Source organism: Austrofundulus limnaeus, unplaced genomic scaffold (assembly GCF_001266775.1).
Source record: "Austrofundulus limnaeus strain Quisiro unplaced genomic scaffold, Austrofundulus_limnaeus-1.0 Scaffold2367, whole genome shotgun sequence".
NCBI classification, from domain to species: domain Eukaryota; kingdom Metazoa; phylum Chordata; class Actinopteri; order Cyprinodontiformes; family Rivulidae; genus Austrofundulus; species Austrofundulus limnaeus.
The window spans coordinates 10,375-24,455 of NW_013954769.1; the positions used below are offsets into that span (position 1 = coordinate 10,375).

Sequence of the window (14,081 nt, forward strand, 5' to 3'; positions counted from 1 at the left end):
TATCTTGTTAATAATATCTTGTTAATAATAATAATCTTGTTAATAATAATAATATTTTAATCATGTAATATTGATAATAATCTTGTTAATAATAATAATCTTGTTAATAATAATAATATTTTAATCATGTAATATTGATAATAATCTTGTTAATAATAATAATCTTGTTAATAATAATAATATTTTAATCATGGACTGAGCTCAGTTTCTCTGATTGAACAACCTCAGTTTTAGGAATGGTTTATTTCTGACAGGAAGAACGAGCTAACGGCTAGTCTGAGCTAAACTCAAAGTAACTCTGACATCTTAAACAGATCTGACTCAGAAAACGTTACAGCGGTTCATCTGAACGCTGTCCTGGAAATGCTACAGCTAGCTGCTAGGTGAGAAACTGAAGGTGATGTAAAGGTTTTATACCTGCTGTTATTTTCAGGACTTTAAGCTCAGATTTCCCTTAAAGCAGATTTATTCCTGCCTACTTTATTTAAACGGCTCAGTTTAGAGGTTATTAAGTAGCTCATTAATCATTATTACTTGTTTCTAGATAATTAATCAGCTTCAAACAGATTTTACTTTGTCAGTGAAACATTTACCAAACTAACAGTTTGAAAACATTTAAACACTAAGAGGTAGTTTAAATTTAAAACATTTTGTTTGCAGCCTTTAAACAAAAAAAAATGTTTTATAGTAAAGTGACTTTTATTTTGAAATGCGTAAAGTTTGTTTTTACAGTCCTACATTTAAAAAACATCAATTAAAACATTTCTTTCATGTGATGCAGAAACCTCAGAGCAAACATTGGTACATCCTGACTGTGTTGTTCTGGTTCTGATCCAACTGAAGGGGCGTCAGACAGAACATGACTCAGCCCCCCACCCCACCCCACCCCATCCTGCTGCACAATGATGGGACCGCTGCAGTCAGGGTGGAGAAAACAAACACGCCTCTGAGGGGAATTCTGCTGCTTTTCCAGAAACACTCCACCCAGACACTTCATTTTTATATCTGACGGTTCTGATTGTTTCAGGCCCACTTGGACCGGTTCTGACTGATCTCATCGTTTGTAAATTAAACACAGGAAGTTTGTTTCATGTAAAAACTTCTGCTTTTTGACTCTTGTTCAAAGTTTGAACTCTGGATGTTTAAATATAAATGAGAACAGATTAAATCTTTTACTGAAAACACTCAGAAAAGTTTAATTTTTAAAGTTACATAAGAGATGAGTTAAATAAGTTTTTATTCATGTTATTATTTAAACCCTAAATGTTCTTAAAGGAATGCATATCGATGGTTTGATCTGTGAGCTCTCAGAGTGCGTGTTGGGATCACTCCCAGCTACTACCACACCAAACTGCAGCTCAGTGTCTACAAATAAAATAACTAAAGTTGTTGGTTAGCTGTGGCGTCCATCTTTAATCACGTTGATTCCAGAAGCTTCATCCAGTGGTTACTTTCACTAAACTCCTTCCTGTGGTTCAGGAGATATTTTGCTAACAGGGACACAGGCACATTATCACCTGCCTGTTTTTACAGGAAGACATTTTTAAATTATAAAAAGGTTTGGAAAAAAATTAGTAAAAAAGACTGGATCAGGAGGTTTTTGCAGCAGAAATGTCACTTCCTCTTTCCCGGTCATTTTAGGATGTGGGTGGGGCTTAGCACATCCGTTATCCAATCAGTGTGTCTTCCTGCTTGTTAACGCCCTGCTCTTTGAAGAGGAGTCACTTCCTGTCCAGCTTCTCCTCCTCAGCTCCACAGGAAGTGAAGGAGTGACCGTTACACACACGTTTCCTGCTACAAGTCTTCCAGTTTAATGTATTTCCTCCACACAGAAACATCCAGGTGTTCACAGGTTTATCGTCCCGCTCCACAGGTAACCAGTGTTAGCTAACATTAAATCAGCACTGACTGCATTAAGCTAACATTAGGTGTGGTAGTAGCTGAGAGTCGTCCCCAACACACACTCTGATCGCTCCTTGTTTTAGTTGAAACCATTGAAGGAGGCAGGTGATGTGCAGTTCTGCACCGGTCCAAACAGGAAGTGGAAGAAATGAGCACAGCAAACAGTAATATAACAACAGAACAGCTGCATGCTAACATGCTAAAGTGTAGCATCCATGTTTCCTTCTGTAAACACGGCGTGCTGCCTCGTGGTCAGTCAGAGTCTGATGGTTTCATGAAGAACGTGTTGGTTCCGTGTTCTCAGGCGGGTCACCCTGACAGGCTGCAGTGTGGGCTGGAGGTGGGGGGTCAGCTCCTGGTGTTGGACCTGGAGAAGAACCAGTGAGTCCGCTTCACCGTCACTGAAAGTCTGAATGAGGATTAATAATCCAGTAACTCAGAACTCTGTTGTGTCTGCAGACACCTCATGCCCAGACCCCCCAACATCTTCTTCTACCTCCCCAACGGAACCGGGGTGTCCATGACGTCCGACCCTGTGGTGAGTCAGTGAACGCCCCGCGGCCCGGCGGCCCGGCTCTGTTGGGTTCTTCAGCTGTGAACAGATGTTTGTGTGTTTGTGTCGCCTGCAGACTCACTGTTATTATCACGGCATCGTCCGAGGGTTCCCCCAGTCCAGAGTGGTCCTGAGTACCTGCTCCGGACTGCGGTGAGTACCGACCTGACCTTTGACCTCACAGTGCAGACAGGCTGGTCTCTGTCAGCTTTACAGAACCACACAGGATTTAGACGTAAAGTTTACTTTTTTTTTTTCAGGTCAACTGTAAAAAAAAATCTAAAGTTTTTAGGAAAATTCAGCAGAAACCTGATGACAAAACATTTCTGTGATCATTCAGAGCAGCTGTCAGTAAATAAACAATAAACATAAACAAACAGGAACAGGAAGTAGTTCTGGTTTCTTCACATCGATTCTCTTTAGTTTCTGCTGACAAAGCAGTAAAACCATCAGAACTCTGGGTTCACCAGAGGAGTCTCTCTCCTCATTTTTTGATTTAATTTCTTGTGGTGTCCCACAGGGCTCTGTGCTTAGTGCAAAATTGTTTCTTTTGTACGTTAATGACTTGGTAAATGTGTCACAGTTGTTCAGGTGTGTCTTATTTGCAGATGACACTTTCTTTTGTTCAGGTAATGATCCAAATCACGTTTACAATGATGCAATTAGATTTTGTAAAAATAAAAAAATGGTTTATGTTAAATAAATTATCACTTAATTTAGATATATGATTATTAGTAAAAGGAAATTAAAGGTTGATGTTTCATTTAAATTGGTGGCATTGACATTTCTAGGGTTAGTGAAGTGAGGTTTTTGGGGGTTATTGATGAAAATCTGACATGGAGACGTCATATTAACTACTTAAGAACTAAAATTGCAAAATCAATTGCTGTATGGTATAAAGCCAAAGACATACTTAATAATAATGCATTACTTATATTATATAATGCTATAGTTGTGCCACATTTGACCTATTGTGTGTAAGTCTGGGGGAGTGCGTGTAAAACATTTACAAATTCGCTTTTTATTTTACAAAAACGTGCAGTGAGAATTGTAACAAGAAAACACAACTATCACCCTACAAATATTCTGTTTAAACAATTGGAACTGTTGAAATTCGGGGAATTGGTAGATTATAGGGTTCTGTTGATTATGTTATAAGGCTCATAAAATGTATTGTCACCTAATATACAATCCAACTTTGTTAAGAGGGATAGTGTTTATAATTTGAAGGGATTTGAAATGTTTGTGAAACCAAAACCTAAAAGTAATTTGAAGGAGAGATGCACCTGTGTTCAGGGAGTTAAACTGTGGAACAACTTGGACAATGACCTTAAGAATGCTGGAACACTTTACTCATTTGATAAAATGATTAAAAGTGTTTTCAGTCAGATATGATTGGTTGAAATAGATATTTTTGTTTTGATGTTGTTTTGTTGATTATTTTATAAGTTACACTGTGAATTAAGTTGAGTTTAAATTTCTGCATGTTGTAGGTTTTGTAGATATATTTTTAAATGGGGGCAGATGTTACTTTTCTTCTTTCTGCTCCTTTTCATTTGACCATGTTGTGTTGTGTGTTTTTTACACAATGTTATTGTGGTGGCACGATTTACCAAGAATGCAGAAACACGTTGGAATAAATGCACAGAAAGTCTGCGTGTATGGTCAAATGATTTAATCTGAGCAACAACAGAGCAGACGTCAATCAGAAGTCTGTAGAGTTGTGGCTGCTCGTCAGCGCAGAGCAGCCGATAATATAACATCATGTGACATGCTTACAACCAATCACAGTTCACCAACTGTGAACCATCTAACCAATGACAGGGCTGTCAGCCTGGAAACACCTTATCAAAATAAAAGAGGTCATGCATTGCTGGAGTCTTTAAGTCTGGGCTGATAGAGTAAAACAGCTGAAACTAGTTATCATGAGATATGATTACTGGACAGTGTCAAGGTAGATCAGATATACATAATTATTCCATAACAATTATTAATATTTGTATTGTTTTAATTGTTTGAATGAAATAAAATCCTAAAAATCCAGAAAAGCTGAAGGAATGAGGACAAACAGAGGTGGTCTCAGATCACCACAGCAGGTTCAGGTCTCTGTGTTCCTGTGCCGTTAGCGGTGAACGCAGTGAGCGACGACGTCGGCGTTCCTCTGATCCGATTAACGAGAGACGCCTCTGACCTGCAGGAGGATCAGTGGGTTTATCAGGTTTCTGAGGTTTTCAGGGCTCGAGGATCGACCTGCAGTGTTCTGAACCTCTGCACGCACAAAACTCTGTTAGAGATATGATTAAAACCTTTTCAGAGATTAATCAGTGAATAATCTGGATTATTTTAATTAACAGAAAACCTTTAGAAACAAACAGAATCCCTCAGAGAACAAACCAGAGCCGGAACTTAGAGTCCACAAAACCTTAAAGCTCAAAACACAAGCTAAAGGCTAAAAATAGCTAGCTTAACTTGAAGCTAAATGTAGCTAAAGGCTAGCTAAAAGTAGCTGAATACATTGAATCTTCGGTCAGAGTGATCTTCAGGTTTAATAAACATTTTTATATTATTTAAACGTGTTTCCTCCTGCAGCGGCATCATCGTCCTGAACGCCTCGCTGAGCTTCGAGCTGCAGCCCCCGTACGACCATCATCATCATCAGGAGGAGGAGGAGGAGGAGAACAGGCCAGGAGGTGGGAGCGGAGGAGGAGGAGGAGGAGCAGATGAAGAAGTTTGGCTGTTTTCCAGCAGTCATCTGGAGGGCGACGCCTCTAAAGGCTGCGGCGTGTCGCACACCTCCGACCCCCCCGCCTACAACTGGACGCACACACACCGGGTACGAACACACCGTCGAGTCTGATGAAGAGTTAGAGCTGCAAGTAGCCGAACAGCTGCTGAAACTGAAAACAGCAGCTATAAGCTAAAGTTAGCTAAAGTCCCAGCTGTGTCCTGAAAGTAGCCGAAGAAGTCCTTCCAGAAACCGTACGGTAGAAGCTGTAACAGATGAAGGTTTTTATTGCTGGTTTGACCCGGTTCTGTTTCTGCAGACAAAGAGAGACATCCTGTCTGAGACCAAATACATCGAGCTGGTTCTGGTGGCGGATCACCAGGAGGTCCGTGAGTTCCTGCAGTTTATCTTCTGCTGCTGCTCCTTTCAGCAGTTCATCAGCTAAAATATCTCTTCAAGTTAAAACAAGACATGTTGCTTCAGTACGGGATAAACTTTGTGCCAGCAGGAACTGACTTTGAATTCCTCAGAATGACTCTCAATGTGCAGAATTTTAAATTGAATTCATTGGTTTGAAAATAAATTTAAACTGAATTTAAAGTTTTGAATTAATTTACTTTGAAACTGTATTTTGGTTTATTAAAACTTCAGTTTGACTACTTTCACTTTCAGTTCCATAATTCAGATTTTTGTGTCACATCCTGGTCCTTGAGAAAGCCAGGCAGAGTAATCAAACACAGATCCACAGATTTACATCAGGGATCACATGTTGATCAGATGCTGCTGACTGATCCATGATGTCATCATGTAAATGTAACATTTTCTACATATAGGTCAAATTAATCACTGCAATAAAATAACTTTGTGTGTTTTTGTCACTTTTACAGTGGATTGCATCAACTCTGTTACATCCAGAAGGGAAACTTCACCAAAGTGAAACATAAATCTGTGGATCTGTGTTTGATTACTCAGCCTGGCTTTCTCAAGGACCAGGATGTGACACAAACATCTGAATTATGGAACTGAAAGTGAAAGTAGTCAAACTGAAGTTTTAATAAACCAAAATACAGTTTCAAAGACAATTAATTCAGATCATTAAATTCAGTTTTAATTTAGTGAAATTTATTTTCAAACCAATGAATTCAGTTTCAAATTCTGCATATTCAGATTAAATCTGAGTAATTCAGATTCACTTCCTGCTGGAACAAGATTTATTCTGTACTTCTGTAGATAAAAGTCTGGAGGCTGAAATAAACAGTTTATTTATTTAATCTGTAAAATCCAGTAAAGGAGCTGTAATCCAACCAGCTGCAAATCTGCTCCTCAGTTCCTGAACTACCAGAGGAACAATAAGACCATCATCTACCGCCTGCTGGACGTGGCCAACCAGGTGGACTGGGTGAGACCTCACACTTCCTGTCCCTGTCGATGCGCCCGCCATGGCAGTAGAACCGACCTGACCAGAACCGCCCCCACTTCCTGTTGCAGTTCTACCGGCCCCTGAACGTCCGCGTGGCGCTGACCGGTCTGGAGGTCTGGAGCGACCGCAACAAGATCCAGGTGGAGAAGAGTCCCACCGACACCCTCAACAACTTCCTGGAGTGGAGAACCAGAGACCTGCTGCCGCGCCTTCGCCACGACAACGCCCAGCTGATCATGTAAACACTCACCAAAATAAAAGCTCACCTTTTCACCTTTTCCTTTAAAGATTAGAGGCTTTCCTGTAATCTGAGGAGGTCCAGACCAGTCTGAACCAGCTGTTCTCCTTTCTTCAGTTAAATCCATGAAACAACATTATCTGATGGAGAGAACCGTTCTGGACCCAAGTCCTCTTCTTTAGTCCTGCTGGTTGTTTGTCCCTCAGGTGGTTCCTCTGCTGAGACACTGACTCATGTCAGGTTTACAGCTTAAAGAACAGAGAACCTGTTGACCCAGACCACTAAAGCTTTACTGGAAAGTCTGCTGGTTCTGATTGTTCTGGACTGGTTTTGACTTCACAGGGGGGAGTCCTTCGATGGAACCACGGTGGGCATGGCGTCCCAGTCCTCCATGTGCTCCAGAGACCGGTCGGGTGGTGTTAATGTGGTGAGTTCTGGTTAGTTGGTTCTGAGATGAGTTAAAGCTGGTGTGTTGATCAGAAACTCAGATTATTCAGATTTAAACTCAGAGATCTGACGTCTGAACGGCTGCAGGAATTAATTTAGAAACTTTGGAGCAAACTGTGTCAGAAAAAAGAAGAAAACCTGTTAACCAATCACAGACCATCAAATGCTAATGATGCTAATTTTTGTTAAAAGCTACACTTGTGCTAAATGTTTCTGTTTTTATCTCTTCTTCTGCTACTTTTATCAGTTAGCATTTAGCTACATTTAGCTTTCAGCTCGTTTTCAGATTCTTCGGCAGGTTTAATTTTAGTTGTGAGCACTTCCTGTTAGCTCTCAGTTTGGAGCGTGACATTCTTGGTGTTTTATAAACCCCGCCCCCCTCAGGACCACCTGGTCAGTGTTCTGGGCGTGGCCTCCACCGTGGCTCACGAGCTGGGTCACAACCTGGGGATGAGACACGACACCGCCGAGCGCCGCTGCTCCTGTGACAACGAGCCGCGCCTGGGAGGATGCATCATGGAGCCGTCCACCGGGTCGGTACCTGGGCCCGGTTTGAAACTCCAGAACCAGGTGAGAGTCTGACCTGTCTCCTGACCTCTGACCTCAGGTTCATGCCCGGCCAGCTGTTCAGCAGCTGCAGCGCCGCAGACCTGTCCGTCAGCCTGCTGCACGGTGGAGGTGTGTGTCTGTTCAACGTGCCGCAGCCCGAGCGTCTGATGGGAGGACCTCGCTGTGGTAACCTGTACGTGGAGAAAGGAGAGCAGTGTGACTGTGGCCTGCTGGAGGTAACTCACCTGTCTGTTCACCTGTCTGTACACCTGTACGTCTGCTCACCTGTACACCTGTCTGTCTGTTCACCTGTCTGTCTGCTCACCTGTACACCTGTCTGTCTATTCACCTGTACACCTGTTGCCTGTTCACCTGTCCTGTGGTTCTGCTGGTTTTTGCTAGTCTTGATCCTATTAGGAGCTAATTAGCCATTTTATTTTAGCCTTTATACAGTGGTTTGCAAAAGTATTCAAACCCCTTGAACTTTTCCATATTTTGTCACATTACAACCACAAACATAAATATATTTCACTGGAATTTAATGTGAAAGACCAACACAAAGTGGTATACAATNACAGATTTGTGGGAAAGAACACATTTGTTATATTTATTCAAAATACACTTGTTTATTATTAATTATCCAACTTCTGTAGCATTTTTAAAAGTAAATTAAAAACAGTAAAATCTTCAACTTCTCCCTGTTTGTACTTATCATTGTATTAACTCCTATAGATATGCAAAATATAATTTACGTAATTTGAAAAACACACCAAAGTGAAAATAATTTAATTTCCTGTTTTGTAAAGCCTGTTCCCTCTGTGTTCAGCATTAGCATTTAGTACATTGCTGTCATGATGAGTCATTTTTAGAACATGTCCTGCAGGGGACTCATGTGGTTCCCATGGACACCATGTTGGTGACCCCTGATGTAAATGATGATCAACTTAGATAAGCAATCATGAACACATGAGTTTTGAGTCTGACCTTAAAGAGAGGAAAAGATTCAGAGTGTCTGATTTCCTGGGGCAATGAGTTCCAGAGGGGATTCTGGTGATGATACAAGCTGCTGAATTCTGTATCAGTTGAGACATTTGGGAGTAAAACCAAAAAGAAGAGAAATACAATAGCCAGTATGGGAGGTAACAAGACTGTGGGAGAAAAACAGCAGTAGTGTGAGGGCGAAAGGAGGGGCAAAGACAATTAATGTTGTAAAGGTAGAAATTTGCAAACGTGGTGGTGTTACTGATAAGGGATAGAAATCAGAGTACTGAACTGTCCTGGTAACATCCTCTTAATCTGAGGGGAAAGAAAACAAAAAGATTGGCCTTTAAAATACAAGAACTGTCAGCTGATGTTGATAATGTCGATTTTGTTCCAATGAGGAGGAATTCAGGGTTTGAAGAGAAGCAGGATTTGAGTTCATGAAGGCAGATGATAAGGGTGGAGGGTTGGAGGATAGAAATGGGTTTTCTGGAAAGGTAGAGCTGAGTGTCATCGACATAACAGTGGACATGAATGTCAGATTTATGTAAAATTGCCAATACCAATTGAAGTGGTTGGCAACACTAATCCAAAAATTAGCACCACTACTTTAACAGTGCTTATGCCATAAAAAATTAGCAGAAGCTAATTTTAAAGCACAAGTTGACACTTACTAGCTGACAATAATTCATGTACAATATATGTACAACACTGCCAACTAGTGGTGTATGAACTCTTTTACAACTTAATCCTACAACCACTGATTGCTGGGGATGTGATTTCCTGAAACAGACCTTTAGCTCCTGGTGTAAAAATTAAAAAGTTGTTGAGGATTGCTAGTTTGGCTACTTCTTTGTCTTTTTCTTTTGTTTGTTGTAGAGTTTTCATTAAAGAAGCATCAATAAAGTAATTTTAAAACTGTTTATTGGAAAACTGAAGCGATGCATTCTGGGTACATGATGGATTTGATTTGTGACGGGAAACAAAAGCACGGAGTACAGGAAACTATCTTCACTTCAAAACAAGAGTTTAGATTTTAAAGTTTTCCATGTAGTTGCTCCAGTTGACCACTAGATGTCAGTCTTCACCAGCATAACATCTTTAAATCATTTCTGAGTCTCTAACACCGTTGGCAGATTGCGTCAACCATTTATGTCAAGTATTGAGCTCCACCTTTTAAACTCTTTTTTTATAAAAAGGAGCTCTGATTGTAAAGTAAAATAAATCAATACATACAAAATTTTAGTATGGATTACAAACGTTTACTGTTTTTGCTGTTGTCTTCCTGCTACATAAGCAGACACAAAGCATTGTGGGAAATCAGAAGCGTGACCCAAAGCAACAGTCAGCAGGATGTACAGTGGTTTGCAAAAGTATTCATACCCCTTGAACTTTTCCATATTTTGTCACATTACAACCACAAACATAAATATATTTCACTGGAATTTAATGTGAAAGACCAACACAAAGTGGTATACAATTGTGAAGTGGAAGCAAAATTTTACATGAATCAAAACATTTTTTACAAATAAAAAACTGAAAAGTGCGATGTGCAAAATTATTCAGCCCCCCTGAGTCAATACTTTGTGGAGCCACCTTTTGCTGCAATTACAGCTGCAAGTCTTTTAGGGTATGTCTCCACCAGCTTTGCACATCTAGTGACTGCAATTCTTGCCCATTCCTCCTTGCAAAACAGCTCAAGCTCAGTCAGATTGGATGGAGAGCGTTTGTGAACAGCAGTTTTGAGATCTTGCCACAAATTCTCAATTGGGTTTAGGTCTGGACTTCGACTGGGCCATTCTAACACATGAATATTCTTTTTTTTAAACCACTCCATTGTAGCTTTGGCTTTATGTTTAGGGTCGTTGTCCTGCTGGAAGGTGAACCTCCGCCCCAGTCTCAAATCTTTTGCTGACTCCAACAGGTTTTCTTCCAAGATTGCCCTGTATTTGGCTCCATCCATCTTCCCATCAACTTTGACCAACTTCCCGGTCCCTGCTGAAGAGAAGCACCCCCAGAGCATGATGCTGCCACCACCATATTTGACAGTGGGGATGGTGTTTTCAGAGTGATGTGCAGTGTTCTTTCTCCGCCACACATAGCGTTTTGCATTGTGGCCAAAAAGTTCAATTTTGGTCTCGTCTGACCAAAGCACCTTCTTCCACATGTTTGCTGTGTCCTCAACATGGCTTCTGGCAAACTGCAAACGGGACTTCTTATGGTTTTCTTTTAACAATGGCTTTCTCCTTGCCACTCTTCCATAAAGACCACATTTGTGTAGTGCACGACTAATTGTTGTCCTGTGGACAGTTTCCCCCACCTGAGCTGTGGCTCTCTGCATTTCATCCAGAGTCACCATGGGCCTCTTGGCTGCCTCTCTGATCAGTGATCTCCTTGTTCGGCCTGTAAGTTTAGGTGGACGGCCTTGTCTTGGCAGGTTTACTGTGGTGCCATACTCTTTCCATTTCCGGATGATGGATTGAACAGTGCTCCGTGAGATGTTCAAAGCTTGGGAAATCTTTTTATAACCTAAGCCTGCTTTAAACTTCTCCAAAACCATATTCCTAACCTGTCTGGTGTGTTCTTTGGACTTCATGATGCTGTTTGCTCCCCAATATTCTCTTAACCAACATCTGAGGCCGTCACGGAGCAGCTGTATTTGTACTGAGATTAGATTACACACAGGTGGACCCTTTTGAGTCATTAGCAGTCATCAGGCAACTTCTGAATGCAATTGGTTGCACTCAGGGAAAAGGGGGCTGAATACTTTTGCACGTCGCACTTTTCAGTTTTTTATTTGTAAAAAATGTTTTGATTCATGTAAAATTTTGCTTCCACTTCACAATTGTATACCACTTTGTGTTGGTCTTTCACATTAAATTCCAGTGAAATATATTTATGTTTGTGGTTGTAATGTGACAAAATATGGAAAAGTTCAAGGGGTATGAATACTTTTGCAAACCACTGTATACCTTCACAATAAGAGTGTTTATCTGGGAGGGGTGCTGTTGGAGATCACATGTGTTGTGATTCATTGACAGTCATACCTTCTGCTGTTCAACATAATGATGACTGGTAGATAATTAGTTATTAGTGGTACTGCTTTTTAATTTTAGAAAGTGCAAATCTGCTTATGATTTATAAAAATTAGTGAGACCGCTAAAGCACAAATGAAATATTTAGGTCTGTAATTAGCTGATTTGGGCTTTTGCGGACTGGTGCCCACCACTGTACAATAGGCAGGAAATAAATGATGAAGACAAGGGTCACCAGGACAGAGCCTTGGGGTACACCGGTGGTTTGAAGCTGAATGAACTGAGTGCAGCCAGAAAGGTAAGATTTAAACCTGTACAGTTGTTAGGGTGTGTGATATCAGTGCAGGTAAGTCCATGGAGAGATGGAGGTGAAGGCTGCACTCAGATCAAGAAGAAAGTAAACGGAAAGTCTTCTGCCTGAAGTTCATTAATGATTTTTATTAAGGCAGATTCTGTGCTGTTGTACAGGCAGAAACCAGACTGGAATGGTTCATAAAGATTATAATTAGTCAAATGAGAACAGAGTTGAGTAGCAGCAGCTTTTTGATAAATGTTTGGAACAAAAAGGAAAACATGAAATGGGTTAGATATTACTAAAGTTAGTTGGGTCAGCACCAGGTCTTTTTCATATTTGAGTGATGATAACTGTTTTGAAAACTGCAGCAACGAAACCCGTGGTGAGTGAAGAATGAATAATAGCGAGTGGGGGTGGGGCGGCAGGCTGTAGGGAGGGGAGCTAACTGACAGGTGGTTGACTTGGACTTGCAGATGAGATCAGATAGGTCTGAGGGAAGACGGAGCTGAAAAGCAAAGAAAAAAGATTGAGATGGAAAATGAGGGTAGGAGGAGGTATTAATAGCAGGTTTGAACTGAGCAGCAGGTGAATTTGATGAATTTGCCATTAAAAAGGACATTAAAAAGTCAGAAAGAAGCAGAGTACAGATGAGGTGGAGAAGCTGGAGACTGGAAAGTTTTGTTGAGAAATGCAAACAGTACTGTAACTTAGATTTGTCTTTATTTGGATGGATTCATTTAAAGAAATAAATGGTTTGAGCATGAGCGATACGGTCTGCAGAGTTTTGAAGATGATTTTTGTGCATCTCTTTGTGGATTGTGAGAAGTGTTTTTCTACAGACACTCAAGCTGCTGGTCTTTGCCTTTCATCAGTCAAAGCTCAGATTTTCAGAGGAGAGAGAACTGAGGACGGTGCAGAGACCATTATCATAGTGAGATGTTCATCGGGGGGAACAATCCAAGTACAGTGGGTATAGAAAGTATTTAGACCCCTTTAAATTTTACACTCCATTTCATTGCAACCATTTGCCAAAATCAAAAATAGTGCATGTCATTTCTTATTCATGTACACTCAGCACTCCATCTTGACAGAAAAAAAGTATTCAGAGCCTTTGCTGTGACACTTTAACTCACATGCTGTGCTTTTCCTTCTGATCCTCCTTTAGATGGTTCTACTCCTACATTGGAGTCCAGCTGTGTTTAATTAATCTGATTGGACTTAGGAAAGACACACATGTATCTGTATAAGACCTCACAGCTCACAGTACATGTCAGAGCAAATGTGACTCATGAGGTCAAAGGAACAGCCCAAAGAGTCAGAATTGTGGCAAGGCACAGATCTGCAGGTTACAAAAGAATTTCTGCAGCACTCAAGATTCCTAAGAGCACAGTGGCCTCCAAAATCCTTAAATGGAAGATGGTTGGGATGACGAGAACTCTTCGTAGACCTGACTGCCCAGCCAAACTGAGCAATAGTGGGAGAAGAGCCTTGGTGAGAGAGGTAAAGAAGTACTTAAAGATCAGTGTGGCTGAGCTGCAGAGATGCAGCAGAGAGATGTGAGAAAGTTAAAGTCAACTATCACTGCAGCCCTCCACCGGTCAGGGCTTTATGGCAGAGTGGCCCAACAGAAGCCTCTCCTCAGTGTAAGACAGGAAAGTCCGTATAGAGTTTGCCAATAAACACACAGAGTCTAAGCTCAGGGAGCAGACCAGACAAGCTGTGGGATGCTCAATGAAGAGAGAATAGACTAAACGAACTGTCCAAATCCAGGTTCGGTCTACATGGACTGGATTCTGTGTTGACCATGAAAACCAGAAGAAAGTGGCTGTGAATTTGGACAGTGTAGCCTTCAGCTTTATTCCTGCCTTCACCCGTGCACACGTCCTGCTGTCTAGAACCGGGACGATGCTAAATGAAGGCAATGAAGATCAAAAAG

At 41.0% G+C, this 14,081-nt stretch overlaps 1 protein-coding gene across 1 annotated transcript; it reads left to right on the forward strand.

Moving 5' to 3' along the window:
* Nucleotides 1–2,206: 2,206 nt before the first annotated feature.
* On the forward strand, nucleotides 2,207–8,070 carry LOC106510871 (disintegrin and metalloproteinase domain-containing protein 15; the record flags this gene model as incomplete). The annotated part of the gene is given in 10 exon segments (XM_013999601.1): nucleotides 2,207–2,283; nucleotides 2,362–2,440; nucleotides 2,532–2,608; nucleotides 5,045–5,288; nucleotides 5,500–5,565; nucleotides 6,508–6,579; nucleotides 6,669–6,838; nucleotides 7,181–7,265; nucleotides 7,670–7,818; nucleotides 7,893–8,070. Coding segments are annotated over 10 exon segments (1,197 nt in total), but the record flags the coding sequence as incomplete, so codon positions are not given.
* Between the last annotated feature and the right edge of the window lie 6,011 nt (nucleotides 8,071–14,081).